This window comes from Rhipicephalus microplus, chromosome 6, assembly GCF_043290135.1.
Source record: "Rhipicephalus microplus isolate Deutch F79 chromosome 6, USDA_Rmic, whole genome shotgun sequence".
Lineage (NCBI taxonomy): Eukaryota > Metazoa > Arthropoda > Arachnida > Ixodida > Ixodidae > Rhipicephalus > Rhipicephalus microplus.
Window position 1 is genome coordinate 182,322,099 of NC_134705.1, and position 16,667 is coordinate 182,338,765.

A 16,667-nucleotide genomic window follows, 5' to 3' on the forward strand; every position below is an offset into this window, starting at 1 on the left:
ACCCAGTACTTTAGCATAGGCGACGACCCTTCAATGAGGTAACAAACAATTCAATCGAGATTAAATAAATTAACATATTTTTTTGTTTTCGAGAACTTATTACTACTTCAAAAAGAGTGAGAAATTGTTCTATGGAGAATGTCGCTGGAGCCAAATTTTCGACAAGTTGACGTCGACATGAAAACCACTTGAAACGCAGGTCCCAGCGACATTCCCTGTTCAATTATTTCTCATCATTCGAAGAACATGTTTTCCCCTTAAACTCAAAGCCCAGCCATAAAAGTTTAGTTCGTACATTTCTTATACATAAACTAGATTTCTCCAGATGACCACTTTGTCCTTCATCTATCCCCTGTACATTTATTACCTTAATTTCTGTTACCTAATAGCAGGACACACTTGTATAAGGCATATTTTTCGCCCGAACTTTCAATGGGATATCATACATTGTACTGATGACCTCAGCATGCCCATGACAATAGAGCATACACTTTTTTCAAACAGAACGCAGTCTACAGTGACAATTCCTAAATACATGTGTCAATATGTATGTAGAGCTTTTATTTATTCAAATGAAGAAAATAAATAAGAAACTGTGGTAAGTTTTCCAGAAGCAAGCAACGTAATTCATTAATGAACAAGGAAGCAATAATGATTCGGGTCACGTGAGAAAACTTTAAAAGAAGAATGTTTCGAAGAGATCAAGTATGGAAACTCTGTTGCTCATTCAACACTCTCAGGCGCCACTTTAACCTTTTCCACCTTTTTGAAAGTCTTACGCCCCTTGTTGGAAGCCGACACCTTTCCGAAAGCAGCGTCGAAGTGTTCACTGCCAACCAGGATCGTGCCTTCAGCTCCGTCCTTCAAGTACTTGGTCAGCGCAATCACCGACGCCTGGCGGACGAGCGCCGCCAAGTCAGCGCCTGAGAATCCCTCGCACCTCTGGTCCTTGCCGACGCTTTCGAGAGAGACCGTCTCCTCCAGAAGCGGTCTCGTTCCATTTCTCGTCAACGTCTTCAGAATCTCCACGCGCTCGTTGGGACTGGGCAGGCCGACGTAAAGTACTTCGTCCAGACGACCCGGTCGTAACATGGCCGGATCGATTATGTCCGGCCTGTTGGTCGCGGCCAAAACGAACACCTGCTTCCTGGGTTCCAGGCCGTCCATCTCGGTCAAGAGCTGGTTCACAACTCGCGACGCCGAGCCGCCGTCCGCCGAGTCCGAACGTCGAGGACACAGGGCGTCCAGTTCGTCGAAGAAGATGACGCACGGAGCCGAGTTGCGGGCCCTCTGGAAACACTGTCGCACGGCCCGCTCACTCTCGCCCACGTACATGTTGAGCAACTCGGGTCCCTTCACGGAAATGAAGTTGATTCCGGACTCGTTGGCAATGGCCTTCGCTAACAGGGTCTTCCCGCAACCCGGAGGTCCGTGCAGCAAGATTCCCGTCGGCGTGACAAGACCCAGGGACTCGTACTTGTCTCGATGTCGCACGGGAGCCAAGATGGCGACCTGAAGCGCTTCTCGGATTGAAGAGAGGGCGCCCACGTCCTCCCACGTAACGTCCGGTACGGTGGCGAACCCTTCGCGCTTGGCCGAGGGCTGGACCAGCTTAAGGGCGCTCTCGAAGTCCGTGACGTCCACGCAGAGGTTCTTGAGCTGCTCGTCGTCCAGAGGAGGGACTTCTTTCAGCAGGGAGACGGCGACGTCGAGGCGATTCCGTGGTCCTTCCCCGGTCGCCTTGACGCTCTCCTCGATACCGCGAAAGATTCTGTTTATCGCAGACATGGTGGCCTCCCGAGTCAGGGCCATCAGGTCGGCGCCGACGTAGCCCGGCGTCCTGTGGGCGACCACGCTCAGCTCAACCTCCGGTGCGAGCGTCAGCTTCCGGCAGAGTACTGCGAGAATCCTTTCACGCGCTGCTTCGTCCGGAATGCCGAGGCATATCTCGCGGTCGAATCGTCCGGCTCTCCTCAGGGCGGGGTCCAGGGCGTCGGGTCTGTTCGTGGCTCCTATGACGAGGACTTCTGCGGGCAGCTCTCGTTGCGACAGGTCGTCGAGACTGGAGAGGAGCTGGGCGACGATGCGTCGCTCCATCTCGCGCTGCGCCGTCTCGCGCTTGGGCGTCACGGCGTCTATCTCGTCGATGAAGAAGATGCACGGGGCGCTGTTGACGGCCCTGTCGAACAGCTCTCGTATGCGTTCCTCCGACTCTCCGGATACGCCAGCTACGATCTCGGGCGCCGCTACGCGGATCATGGGGAGTTCCAACTCACCCGCTATGGCGTGAGCCAGCAGAGTCTTCCCGCTACCGGGAGGTCCGTGCAACAGGAACCCCCGAGGCGGCACGACCCCCAACTTCTTGTAGACCTCAGGATGCTTCAGGTGCATGAGCATGTTGCATATCTCTTCCAGGGGTCCTTCCATCCCTCCCAGGTCCGCGAACCGAGCCGTCGGGTTAATAAGAGCGATCTCTTTCTCCTTGGCCATGCGCTTCTTGAGGTTGTCTTGGATGGCGGCGTCAACGTCGTTAGACTTGGGCTTCTTGGGAGTCTTGCGCGCTTTCTCGGAACCCTTGTCATTGGGAACCGCAGACTTGGTGTCGGGCGTCTTGTAAAGGTCGTTGATGGACTTGTTCATCGTATTCTGATCGGGATACGGCACAACGTCTTCGTCGGTGACGCTACTGTCGTCGAGATCTTCTTGCCCCGCCGTGTCCGTACCCGGTTGCGGGTCTTCCTGTATGATTACCTCCAGCGCATTCGTCACGGAGTACAGCAGAGCTTTCCTCTTCTTGCGTCGGTACTCGGGATGCCGTCGCTGTAGCCTGGCTACGATGCTCTCGGCATCCAGGTCGTCGTTTTCGCTCAGAACTTGTCGGACGCGAGGCAAGAGCCTCTGGTCTCCGCCGAAAGAATGCCGCTTGCGCTTCTGTGGCGGCTCGCTCATGCTTACAGGCCAGTCACTTTATAACATTTACGCGCTTGTGACCTTCTCCGATAGATGAAACGACCGGGAAGCAAAGAAATTATGCGCTGACACCGACACGCTTTAAAACGACGTGTAAACAACGCGCACTCGTGGGCGCTGCCATCTTGGTCTCATTGTTGCCCGGTGTCAAGCTTGTGTTTCGGCCGTTATGAAAATAACTATACCCTAACTTCACTTTTTGTTCAAAAAACTGTTTGAAGTAAAAATCAACATATAATAGTTTTATAATAATTATTTCATTTTATTTATTATTTGTTTTTTAATAAACAAACTTTTTTACGTACATAGACTGATTCAGTAAAGCGTCGGTCTCGAATTTTGAAGATGGCCGCGCCCATGATGTTGTCAACGTGAGCTCGCGCAGAGTCCACTCAGGAGTCAACAGTGCCGAAATCCGCGTTGACTGCTGTAGCAACTAGCTATCGCGATGGCTCCCAAGGGCAAAGAAAAGAGAAAAGAAAATAAGCGACAGAGATGGAAGCCTGTGGATGCCGAAACGAAGCAGCCCACGCAGGAATCGGAACCCGCTGACTGCGGTGGAGACGCGCCCAAAGCGACGGAAAGCAAAAGTTCGTCTGCCGGAACGTCCGCTCGCGCACCGGTAAAATTGCGATTCTGTCGCTCGTGGAACTCGGAGAGATCGATTTTAACTAAATAAAACAATCTCGGGCATCGCGTGTCGTTCGTTCATTACAGATAGAACCAACGTGCGATCCGCAGTTTAGGAAGAGGGGACTGACCAGCAATTGGGGCAGGTACGACGAACCGGTCGAAGTTGAAACCGAGTACAACAGGAAGCGCGGCGAGGACTTTGAGCTCCTGCTGAGCGCGTCAGGCGAGTAGTCCTTCTGCTGGAGTTTTCAGGGAACTGAAATGTCCCGTTTTTCTACTCTGTTGCAGTGTGGTCAAACACACAACTAGATGGTCAAACACACAAATAGATGCGCGCGTTTGACACTACATTGTGCGCATTAACGTCAGTTGAGCGTCTTGAGGGGGTAGCAAATCCGTGTTGCATCACTGTGAAGGGGAGGGGGGTCAAGTGCCTTTTTTTTTCACCCCCTCCCCCCTTGCGCCCGGCCAAATCCATTGCTAGCCGATAGTTATAGCGCGAGAACAAAACGACGACACAGAGACAAGAAGGACACGAAAGACACGAGCGCTCGTGTCTTTCGTGTCCTTCTTGTCTCTGTGTCGTCGTTTTGTTCTCGCGCTATAACTATCGTCATGCCATACCAACTAGCCCAAGCTGCCACACTTCCATTGCTAGCGGCGCGCTACCTGGTGCCACTGCACCGGAACGGTGGGACATCGTTCAGTTGAGGGAGCATTCGACAATTCGTGCGTTTCAGGTGGCACTTCCGAATTTTTTTTACCAAGTCGTTTCCGAAGAAAAACAAGGAAAAAAATTTTTAGAAAGTACACTGTCGAGTGCGGCAGCGCTATGATTTCTACTTAGTTACCGAGTATAAATTCGGTAGTTTCGTTATTATTGCCCAGCATTGCTGCCTTAGGAATTGCTTTTTGCAGAGAAAACCTTGCCTTGTGAAATTTTTTTAGGGGTGGGTCATAATTCTTTAGGATATATATTGCATGTGTAAATAGCTTGCTAAAATTACTGCTGACTTTGTTAGTATGCTCGATATAAGAGCAAAATGCATGCTTGCTTGTTTACACCATTTTCTGAGGGTCTGCAACAGGTTCGGGCAGTAGAGATTTAATTGCACCAAAGAAGCATACGGTAATGACGCCTATAGAGAGAGCTTAAATTTAAGAACGGCATAAAATATTCAGGCATTGAACAATACTGCTCAACTACAGAAATTATCTGCTGTGATCAAACTACACAAGAACATTGCACGCAAAGCTGAAAAATTTCGTACAGCGCTTGGTCTCCATCTGTCAGGACTATATCTCTGTGACAGTATTACATATCTAATGAAACAAGACCAATTCGCCAACCGAGTTTTTAAACGCTTAAAGTCATTTTGTTTCGCAGCTGGAGCAAGTGCGCACTTTCGCTTCAAGGAGCAGCAGGACTGGCAAGATGAACCGGCCGAGCTCAACGAGTTTTTCTCGATCGACTGCGACAAGATCGTTGATGCTCTGCTAACGATTCCTGTGCACGAGCGCCTCGGCTTGCCCGAGGACATTTTCCCGGTGAGGAATTCTGCACGCTACTCGTCATGCTTTATCTGTATCCTGCACAGTCAACGAGAAATCGTTCTTGCAGCTTTACACTAGCTCCGGGCACTGTGCAAACTGTCACTGCTGCACATTTTTGTGTGTGAACAAAACGCTAAACGCCTACACTCATTTTTTTGGTTAAGCATGTTTCCCATTTCATGTTTCGAAAAAAAAAAAGAATGACCTGTCGTAAATGTCAATACTTCAACTTCATTTAGTGCATGCAGGTCCCCCTTGCGTCTGTTTCAGTGCAGAAGAAAAGAGTTGAATATCCCTGCAAGTATTTCGTTGGTGAAATATCGCATGGTTAGAACAAGTCCACGAAAGGATTCAGTGAGTGAGGGCATGTATCAGCGTTGAATATTCTCGTACCTGCTCGGGAATTCCGGGTTTTCGTGTGACCAACGTATGGTTTCATGGTACAGAATAGTGCGAGACTATAGGTTAACATCAACAACTCAAGTGTTCTTTAACACGCTCATACATCTAAGTAGACAGGTATTTCCATAAATGTCATGTAAATGTAAATTTCTATAAATGCCAATACTTCAACTTCATTTAGTGCATGCGGGTCCCCCTTGCGTCTCTTTCAGTGCAGAAGAAAATGGTTGAATGTCCCTGCAAGTATTTCGTTGGTGAAATATCGCATGGTTAGAACAAGTCCATGAAAGGATTCAGTGAGTGAGGGCATTTATCAGCCTTGAATATTCTCGTACCTGCTCGTGAATTCTGGGGTTTCGTGTGACTGGCATATGGTTTCATGGTACAGAATAGTGCGAGACTATAGGTTAACATCAACAACTCAAGTGTTCTTTAACACGCTCATACATCTAAGTGGGCAGGTATTTCAGCATTTTGCCCACATCAAAGTGAGACTGCCGTGGTTTGGAATCAAACCCATGACCTTGTACATTGCAGTGGTGCGTTATATTTCCTAAGCTGTTACGTCTAGTAGGCCTGCTCATTCCTGCGAGAGTTATTGTACAGCAATAAATGTTACTGGTTTCACACGCCTTGCTTCCTTCTAGGCTCACATTATACAGGAGTTTAAGGACGAGGCAGCCGCCTGCACCGAAAGGTACGAAGCGTTTCTCCGTACGGGAAAGCGACAGGACAAGAAAATGCCGGACGTTGGGGAGTCACTGACGAACACGCTGCAAGCGGCCATAATTGCGGCGGCCAAGTCGAAGCCCAAGCCGAAGGACGAAGACGACTTGGAGGAATTGCTCAACCTGTCCCTCAAGTCCCCTCAGTCAGACAAACCCTCGAGGAAGGACAAGAAAAAGGACGACGATGAAAGAAGCCTCGAGTTCCTGCTCTCACTTACAGAGGAACGCGCCGAGAAAGGTTTGCTGTGTTATTCTGTGAAATCTTTTGACTCAGTAACAGAATTTTTTTATGGACATTGTCTTAAGGTAGTTTCTGAAATAGATTAAGCATACTTTGTGGGCTCGCTCAACGTAAGATATGCAAAACGAGGGAAACAAGTGAAATAAGCGGAAAAAACAAATTAGCCGTTCAAAAAGAACACAGGTGCAACTTCTGCACACTTGTAGCACAGGGCTCACATGCTGCAGCAAACGTTCCGTGGATGTGTTAGGCATACTTCAATTTCATCATTTGATTATAGAGAGATGAACTTATTGCGCCCTTTTTTGAACTTTGACGTCTAGTGATGTCGTGGCATGTCTTGCATGTTGCAGCTGTCTTATACAAGCCCGTCTTGTTCTGTAACAAAGCTACACCTCCCATCAACTCTTTGAAACACTCAACTTTTTGGTGGTTGGTGCCTCGTGCATGCGTCGTGAATCCTAATCCGTGTTCTAGAAACTATGTTCAATAAAGTGTGTGCTTTTGCTAGGAGTGGACACAGAAGAGAAAAATGTAGCCACTTGTATGCATTGGGAAACCCCGCCGCGGTGGTCTAACGGCTAAGGTACTCGGCTGCTGACCCGCAGGTGGCGTGATTGAGTCTCGGCTGCAACGGCGGCATTTTTGATGGAGGCGAAAATGCTGTAGGCCTGTGTGCTCAGATTTGGGTGCACGTCAACGAACCCCAGCTGGTCAAAATTTCGCCGAGCCCTCCACTACGGCGTCTCTTGTAATCATATGGTAGTTTTGGGACGTTAAACTCCACATATCAGTCAATCAATTAATCAAACTACCCTTTCACAATATTGTAGTGAGCACTGTTGTCATGACAGGGCACTTCACATGATAGGTGAACAAAGACAGCTGGTTCCACTGTCTTAGAAATTTCCTTGCTAGCATGTCACGACATTGCAAAATTTTGACAGTGTATAGTAGGGCTTTCAGTATGGATGAAGATATACTCAAACCTCATTATGACAAAGTTGTATCTTACACGAAAGTATGTTCATTATATCCAAAAATTCATTATAAAGGCTTATTTCTGATGCTATATTTATTGCAAGTTATTTCTCATTTACTTCATTATAACCAATGTTTCGTTATATGAAGGTTACTTCATCTTTTAGAGCAGGAGTTGGCAACCTTCGGAGGTGGAGGGCCGAGTTGCATAGTGCTGACACAGTGGGGCCCATACAGCTAATCAAGGGGGCAGTGTCTTTGCAGAAAAAAAAAAAGAACAAGTTTGGCAAACTGCAATGGTCAATGTAAAAAACTGGAATAGAAATGTTTTTTTCGGCAAACATGTCACGACAATGCAATTTGAAAAAACATAGGTTACAGGCAGAAACCCATTTTAGTTCAAAAACTGGCAGGTGTGCCTTGAGAGAGTGTGACAAGGGGAAGGGGGAGGGTCATTCTGACATTTTGCCGGGTGCCGCGTAGTACTGTGATGCGGGCTGCAAGCGGCCGAGTGTTGCTCTAGAGTAACCAAAAAAGTAAAGCGACAGCTTTCAAAAACTGTCACTGAGCTATCACAGACATAATATGAGAGAGAAAAAGACACTCCAAGGTCTTCATGGTATAAAAAAGAATAGGAGGTTTCAGCATAAGATTCAATAAATGTAGCTTCGAACTGCAGTTTCTCTTGAAATTATGAGCTTCTGATCACTAACTTAACACCAAGATAGTTGTTTAAAAACTATCTATTAACCTATCTAGCATTCATCTTCAGTGTTCCTTTAATTCTACCCAGATCTGGTTCCTGCAGCTGAAGAGGCCGCCACTACAACCGTTGCTGAACCTGAGCCCAAAGCAATGGAGGAACCCGTCAAACCACCGCCTCGTAAGACTTGTTTGAAAGTACTACATACTCCGTTTTCTACGGCGGATACAATGCTGTGGAGGCTATGCAAGAATTTTGGTCATCAGAAATGTACAAGTCCACACATCTTGCGCTTGAATTTTATCATCGTAACTTCTGCTACACGGAACATAATTTCCCGGTCCCTTCAGGTTCCCCTTACAGAGATGCTATTGTATTAACGTTTTGTATGCATGGTTTCGTTACTAGTGACTTGCTCACAAGGCCTATGAACAACACAGGAGCACACGTAAGTCTAAACGATAGGATGTTTGTGGCTATTAATATTAAGGAGCTACAATTAAGTAGCGAATCATGTTTCCAACAATGCAGTTGTCTTCAGCAGACGACTGCCTAGCAGCAAACTTCAGGCAGCTTGTAATGTGATGAGTTAAGTAGAACTATAAAGTAGCCAGGTTACATCTGAGGGGTTGCCAGAGCTGAAGGCTAGGAGAACAATGTGATCATTGTCTTTATTCAACGTTACAAACGAATTTTCTTTACGTTCATTTGCAGAACCTCAGAAGCCGACTGTCGACCTAGAAGACTGGTTAGACAGCGTTTTGCAAGATTGAATGCACACATCGTACTATTTATATAAAGTACCTTATTTCGCAAAAGCAATCTCTCCAGGCTAGTTTTCGTCCACCTATGAAGCCCGCTGCCACAAGTGTTCACAACTCCAGTCGAGCAGGATGAAAAACTTGGCCAATCATCCACATTCAGGGTGGAAAGCGTGGGTGTTTGAAAGCACAGAGTGCATTGATCATGAATTACATATTTTTTCAATGCAATATTGTAAAGTAGAAAATGGGACGTCTGCTGGCCAGCATTCAGCGAGCACTGGCGTTGCCGCTCAATGACAAGAAAACTGACGCAACCAACTGGTAATGACATAAAATGAAGTGTCAGTAATCGTGTCATGTGATTATGCCTTGCGATATGGACACAGAAATAGTGGGGACATTGCTACAATTGTAACACCAAGATGCACTGTGCTTTCACATTCAGTCTATGAAAGGATTCTTAAGCGTGCTTGTAACTTTATCCTGGGTCTGTCCATTTTTTGATAACATTATTTTGCCATTGAGGCTAACAGAAGGGACATTACTACACTTTAACCTCAATAGAGCTAACCCGGATATAACAAAATATTTGTTGTAAGAAAGTAAATGAGAAATAGTCTTGCCATAGGAATAAATTGAGGAATAAACCTTTATAACGAATTTTTGGATAGAACGAACTTATTTTCGTGTAAGATGCCACTTTTTTTATAATGATGCTCGAGTCTTCAAGACAGATTCTGTGTTGCTCGATGCAGCAGCCCTGCCACAAAATGGAACTGCACGACCACATGTCTGTGTAGAAGGGCGTAAATTGACGAGCTATTTTACATGGGCTGCCAGTTCAGATTCAGTCATCAGGCACAGCTTTTCTTTTGGGCGAGGTGCAGAACGAGGCAGTGCTGAGACATATCTACCTGCCACGTAGCAAACCATACTCCTTATAAAGAATTTCCCTGGACAGATTTGTTTCAAGATTTTATTGCAAAGCACTAACTAATGACTTGCAACAAAAGGACAGAGGTATCTACAAGAAACCCTCTTCAATGTGCTGCCAACAAGAGTTAATAAAAGAGGCGAGTCAATGTAAAAGTAAAAAACAACTGTGCAGGTGAAACATCAATCATTCACGCCACATTTGTTTCCTCTTCTTCATAGCACCGCAAAATCAGCAAAGACAAACGCTGCAGTATCCAACTGTGGCGTGCCCGTGCGTTGGCACAGTCAGCCTCTTTATCCAACAGTGTTCAAAAGGAGTGCTGACACACTTTTTCAAAGTTGTACAAACGTTACTACAGCACGTTTATTGCACGTGTAGCACGTGAAATATTGAAAACACTTATGGTATTTTGGTTTTGCACTTAATATTAATGCCGCACATACTACCATCCTCATCATTACATCATGACAAAGAGCGAAATACGATTGCTATGTGTAATACAAGCACATATGTGATGATGATGCTCATAACAACAGCTTGGCAGAACTGGTGGGTATGTTTTTTTCCAGGCTGTGCATTTAAGTAGGGCAGTGACTGAAGAGATTGCAAGACGACAGCGACATCGTGACGAATCCATTTCTTTGATACCAAAACTGAAACTGGCTTGCAGGAACGTGTTATGGTACCATATTTAAACTGTCCAAACACTTGGCAGTAAACGCGAAAAGTGCGGCGCAGTACTGAACGAGGACAAGAGAAGAGGACGACGACACAGTCACACTGTTCTCTTATCCCTGTTCCGCACTGCACGGAATGGGGCAAGCAAAGAGAGCAATACCAGTGCCCCCTTTCGTACTGCACGGAACAGTACGGAATGGGCACAAGAGAAAATGGGTGCCCCTGTTCCGTACAGCACAGAAAAGTACAGAACAGGGACAAAAAAAGAGAACAACGCAAGTGCCCCTGTTCCATACTGTGCAGAACAGGGACAAGAGAACAACAACACAGGCACACTGTTCTCTTGTCCCTGTCCCATACTGTGACCCACTTTTTGCATATAGAATGAATAGCTACCAACTAGCCCAAATGGCTGATTTGCTGCATAGCAGTACTTTTTTATGTTTAGGGTTTAGATATGTGGCCTATGACCTCTGTTGAGTACCAATATATCAAAAACGTCATGTCAGCACTCCTTTTGACATTCAATACAGCAGAAACAATTGCAACAAGCTGGAGAGTCAGGCTAGTGCCTTAAATGTTTCAACGAATCTGGAAGCGTACGTTAGCACACAATCTGTGCGATGGTTTGCTTCAAGACCCATTAAATTGCGGAAGCAATCCCTTTGCATATATCAACAGGAGAATCTAAGAACTTGAGTATACAAAGAATTGCATAGTTTGGTTATGAGGAAAAGATGGACACAGTGTTTCGTCGGCGTACACGATGTTTGCATTTCTTTGTCGCCTTCTCCATTTGTTCGGAAAGTTAACAACCAGCGATTAACTATACGTACAAATCCTGCATTCTGCAGGTGTCAAGCATAAAATAGAGAAGTAAAAATAAAACGCAAGTTGCCGATTGCTAAAACTACTAAAATCCACAATCACGGGCAGGGACGGCATGAAAGGTGGAACCTCGACGAGCGCGCATTTGGTAATTGCCATTTGGAAGACGGGTCAAAACTATGTATCTAACTATAATAGGCATAACCTTTACAAAATGAGCTTTCAGGTTATACAAAGCCACTGCCATCTACACATCTTTCTTTCTTATAGGGCATAGATCAACGTTTGCAAAGACAGCAAAAAATGAGTTATCAGGGCATATATATGGAGCACCCTTGAAACATGATTTAAGTACAAGAAACAGTTTGTTCACTCAACAAATTAGTGTGGCTGAATATAGCTTGGTCTAAATGTGTCACACACACTTTTGAAAGTCTTCATAGATAGCATGGGTGTCAAGTTTAAATATTGTGACCAAGTACATGGTAATAGACAATTGTTTTTCTTTCTAAGAGTTAAAACAGCTATAAGATGGTTTGCTGTGCAAAGCACCAAAATCGGTGCAAATGCAATATTGGGCCCGACATAATAATATCATCCAACTTATTATTGTCATTCAGATAATACAATAGATACAGCATGTCAGATTAGCATAGAGATACATACTTTGTGAATATTTTGTAAAGTAACTATCACATTGCTGAAAATAAAACTGCTTCATGCTGTTTTACTCGCACAGTCATGAAGCTGCTGAAATATGTGAAAACCGAGAGCTGTGCTACTGAGCAATCAGTAAAAAGTCTATCTAGCAAAGAATCACAGCTATCACTGGCATGTGTGACACAACGCGGCTTTTCTCTTGAAAACTGTGCTGCATACGTAAAAACACACTGTGGCAATGTCATCTGTGAGGCTAAATTAAATTACACTAAGCAGCACATGTTAATATCGTCCCTAAACAATGTTCTTTGGCTCTCGCGTCAAATGTACAACTCATAAGCACGACATACCGTTTGAAGCAATTGTTTGCTTGTGCAGACACCACAAAAGCATTTCCTTGCAGCAGCAAAGAGGGAGATCCGAAACCTTGCATCCAAAACATTGGCAGCTGTGTCGCGTAAGTACAAAGCACTGTAGCAATAGAACAATTTTACATTAAAATGTATGCCACCAATCGAAATGGTACGATTGCTTCCTGCAGTGCATACGCGAAAGCGTGAGCGCCGCCTATGACAATGAAGCACCACGATTAGTGAGCTCTTAATAGTAACTTGTGGGTTGGCCTGCCTTCGTGACAAGTGTAAGAAAAACTACGACCATAGCTACATTACGACACTGTCGTAGTAGTGATACGCAGAGTCTGAAAAAAAAGTTTTAAAACCACGCTGTAGCGAGAGGATTCCCAGAAACTGCTTAGTGCATGTGTTCATTATTCTTTTTCTTGCTGTGTTGAGAGGGCTGTGCACTTGCACTGACATCTGTGTGTGAAAGTCTGAATTGTGAAACAGGGTTGTACGGCGCAGCATTGTAAAAAACTGAAGAAAACATTGCAGTTTTTTGAACCCGCAGAACAGTACTGATACTGTGCAGCCATTTCAAACAGCACATTCTAAAACATTTCAAAAGCGCACAACAATTGTGAAAGAATGTCGTGTTTTTAGTACAGCGAGATCACTTGAAATTCAACTGTGATCAGAAGACATATCTATTAAGATCTAGTACACAGCAAGCATTTCAGCAGACTTTGCAAGTCATTTTCAAGGTGATTGAAGAATCTATGGGCACGAAGATACTTTTTTCTTGTTATGATAGAAAAGTGGGAAGTTAATTATGCATACTTTGTGTCTAAGTAGTTCCAGTTAAGTATTAAGCGCAAGGTATCGAGTATTCAAAAACGACATGTACGAAAACCGCGCTTCCAGTGCAACTAGATAATGTCATGTCCGTGACTTTACCTGGCAAGTGCCACAGCTCAAGATGACGTTGCACATATGCTAATGCTACATTTATAACTTGTCTGGTTGATTGTGACCAGTTAACGTTACAGTACTAGTCTGAAACAACCCAAATCCTGTAGTGAGGCAGTAAGCGTCACCAGTTGAAGTCGCAGTACCATGACATCTACGCATGTGACAAGCACTGCTAAGTCTCATCGATGCCATCAAGCGGCCGAAAGAACGCAAAGAACACTGGTCACAGCCGTGCTTTGCACTATGTGCCATCAGACGGCACATGCTCACGCTTCTGCCTTTTCACGCTCAATTTGCTTTGAAGACACTTATAAAACACTTTTCATTTTGGGGTGCCAGCATCCTCAGTTTCTACAATCAAAATTTCACAATTCTGTGCGTGGTAGTATCAAATTGGCGCATCTACGAAACAACAAATGCGTCTTTTCCATGCATGCGAACCAACCATCCTACCATGCAATGGCTATCTGAAATAGAACTGCCTACTGTGTCACTGAATGTCGAAGATGTTAGCACTCCAACTACTTTAATCAATTAAGTCTAAAGGCAGTTTTCATTTTCCCTCTTTATGCCTTAAAGGGTACCTGAAATGGTTTCCTGAAATTATTTGCACCATAATTTAAGCTATCAAGATAGCCACCATGCAACTTAAGGTCTGCATTGTCTCAAGTCAAGTTTTTCACCTCGACTTCATTACTGAGCTGTTTGGGCTACGCCCCATTTTCTAGTGGACCGTAGACTGCAAAACACATTTTGCGTCTGTCTCATTGATCTCTGTGCCACCAAAAACCCAGCCTCTCAAGCTTCATTCGCCATTTCAAGTGCCAAAATGACGATAGGATCATTGCACTAGAGATGTACCAAAACAGTGCCATTTCCCGAGTATAGGTGACTGAAGACTTTGTGCGATGCAACACTGCAACTTGAAGTGAAGTGCGCATTTGAAATATTATAACTGATTACACACTCCATGCAAATATCTTAAATCTGTACGTTTAAAGATTCAAATGACCTGTGCTACTGGCTCAGTATGTATAGAAAAAATCATTAAAATCATTTCAGGCTACCCTCAAATGCATCGCTCATGTGTGCGGGCATCTTAAAATCATTAAATTATGCTAACAATGACAAAAAACATAAGCTACCCCACTGAACACGAACAAACGTCACAGAAGCACAATGTAAAAGATTGTTAACACTGCCAATGAGCCCAAATGATAGAAAGATAAACACTAATTGCTTAGAGCATGGCGTTGTGACACTGTAAGCATCACGGATTACTGTACTAGTAAATAAACGTTGGTATTCTAAAAGAATGCATGTCACATACGTTCGTGTAGGAATAAAAGAAATAGGAAGAGAGAGAGAACAAGCAAAACAACTGAATCGACTAGTGCTTCGGTGGGACTACGGCGGACAACGGCATCTGGTTGACACCGCAGGTACCATCGCCACGATAAACCCTGTAGTAGCCCTGAAACGAAAGAAAATAGATGCGTCAAGCAGGTTTGAAAAATTAAACAGCTTTACTTTCATTTTTATTTTTCATTTATTTATTAAAGTACCCTAAAGGCCCACTAGGTTCAATTACCAAGCATCATGCTTGCACAGAGCGATCTCTGTATACAGAAGATTTGTGTGGCAGAGTAAACTCGGTCAGTACCCTTTTCTCACCTTTTCTCCCCAGTACTTGCCCCAGCTGTTCTTCACGATCCAGTAGGGCACAGGCTTGCGACGGAAACTTCGTTCTGCAAGGAGTACAAAGAGAGTCGCTACAGCTGGAAAAGACAACGCTCGAAGAAAGAAGCACGAGCTTGTCCTCTACTGCCGCACACTTGCAGATTGTGCCGTTCATTACCCTATCTCGTATTGCCACAAGCTTTGAAAAATGAGAGCTCTGTGCACAGTCACAGTATTAGGAGACACTTGCTTGCATGTGCATACCAATAGAGCCAAGCATTGACCCCTCTTAGAAGCCTGTGTACCTATTGGCAGTGATGACCGTTCTTGACATTTAATTTGAGCCACCATGTACAGCCGCTATGTAACGCACGAATGATAGTCCACAAGAGCATCGATAATCATGATAAGTCTGTTAAGGTATGACCGATTGTCGATTAAGAGATAACAGTAGATGATTAGGTGACCGTGCTGTCAATGTCACAGTACGGCCAAACCTGGCTATGATGCAGTCATAGTTTCACTGGGAAACTTTGTCACAAATGTATCATAAATTTTGGTCAATTCGATTTCTTTTTTCACTACCAGCTGCCAACATTTCCATGTGAAAGGTTGCCTACAGAAGATCGATTCTCTCTATCAAAGTTTACCAATCTTCTAATTTGTCACAGAGACAATGAGTGAATGTACACAATACGGTACAGTACACAAGGTGTTCAATGAATCGAACCTGCAGCATAAAATATACTTGGCTAAATTCAGAAATACATATATGTGGTTTGCAACAGAACTAATACAGTGGACTACTCTTAAACGGAACTCGAAGGGGCAAGAAAATATGTTCCATTTATGAGAAGTTTCATTTAAGCAAAGCCCACAAAATGAATGAAATATGACTTTATTTCAATAGCACCAACTGTGGCTGACTGAAAAAAAAACCATCTTGAAGTATACAATACTACTATAGTTGATTAGAAAAAAAAATTTTGCTAATATATTACTGACTCAGAAAAAAAAAGGAGGTGATAACAGTTTGCTTGGCTGTGTTCAAGCATTTTTTCACAAAGTAAGAGTGCATGGGCAAAAGACTGGGCAGGAAATCTGTGCCACCATCATATTCAAAGTAGCACTGCAACAAGATGACAGCATCTCTTGCTGCACTGTCTGTCACTGAAATGGGCTCAGGATCACACACCACCTCATCACCACTGGAGCACAGGTCATCATCTCGAACTTCAGCAATGAGTTCCTCAAGACTGTCCTCATGACATGTGGCGATGTTTTCATCAAGTGTTTCATAGTCCACATACGTGAAAGAAGTAGACTGTCACCTGACTGAAGAGAATATCAGCCTCCTCAGCCTCGGCAATGTTGTCTTCGTCATCTGGAAGGACTTCTTGTCTTGAAAATCCTGCATGATGGAAGCACCTTTGCACAGTTGACATTCACGCATTCCCAGGCATTGGTTAGAATGTGAAGAGCTGAGAGCAAGTCCACATTGTAATCTTTTCTGTTGTCTGCACAAAGAAGCATTCGCTGGAGGACTTGGCGGCGATAGAGAACCTTCAAGTTTTGAATTATGCCCTAGTCTATCGGTT

The 16,667-nt window shown here is 44.6% G+C and overlaps 3 protein-coding genes across 4 annotated transcripts in view; 1 reads left to right on the forward strand and 2 right to left on the reverse strand.

The window, feature by feature from the left end:
• Positions 1-540: 540 nt before the first annotated feature.
• LOC119167040 (nuclear valosin-containing protein-like) lies at positions 541-3,082 on the reverse strand. The gene has a single exon (XM_037418449.2). The coding sequence runs from the start codon at positions 2,947-2,949 to the stop codon at positions 724-726; it is 2,226 nt and encodes a 741-aa protein (XP_037274346.2). The 5' UTR covers positions 2,950-3,082; the 3' UTR covers positions 541-723.
• A 228-nt stretch (positions 3,083-3,310) lies between these two features.
• Positions 3,311-9,034, forward strand: LOC119167042 (uncharacterized). The gene is made up of 6 exons (XM_037418451.2): positions 3,311-3,592; positions 3,688-3,826; positions 4,991-5,151; positions 6,207-6,525; positions 8,303-8,392; positions 8,927-9,034. Exons 1-6 carry the CDS (start codon positions 3,419-3,421, stop codon positions 8,983-8,985), a joined length of 942 nt encoding a protein of 313 aa, XP_037274348.2. The 5' UTR covers positions 3,311-3,418; the 3' UTR covers positions 8,986-9,034.
• Positions 9,035-9,938: 904 nt separating this feature from the next.
• Positions 9,939-16,667, reverse strand: part of LOC119167041 (cathepsin L) — a 181,558-nt gene continuing 174,829 nt past the window's right edge. For both annotated transcript variants that reach the window (XM_075867210.1, XM_037418450.2), the window contains exons 13-14: positions 15,064-15,137; positions 9,939-14,863 (exon numbers count right to left, since the gene is read on the reverse strand). In XM_075867210.1, the coding sequence (XP_075723325.1) occupies positions 14,780-14,863; positions 15,064-15,137 (158 nt within the window). In that variant the 3' untranslated portion in view covers positions 9,939-14,779. The remainder of the gene's footprint in view (positions 14,864-15,063; positions 15,138-16,667) is intronic.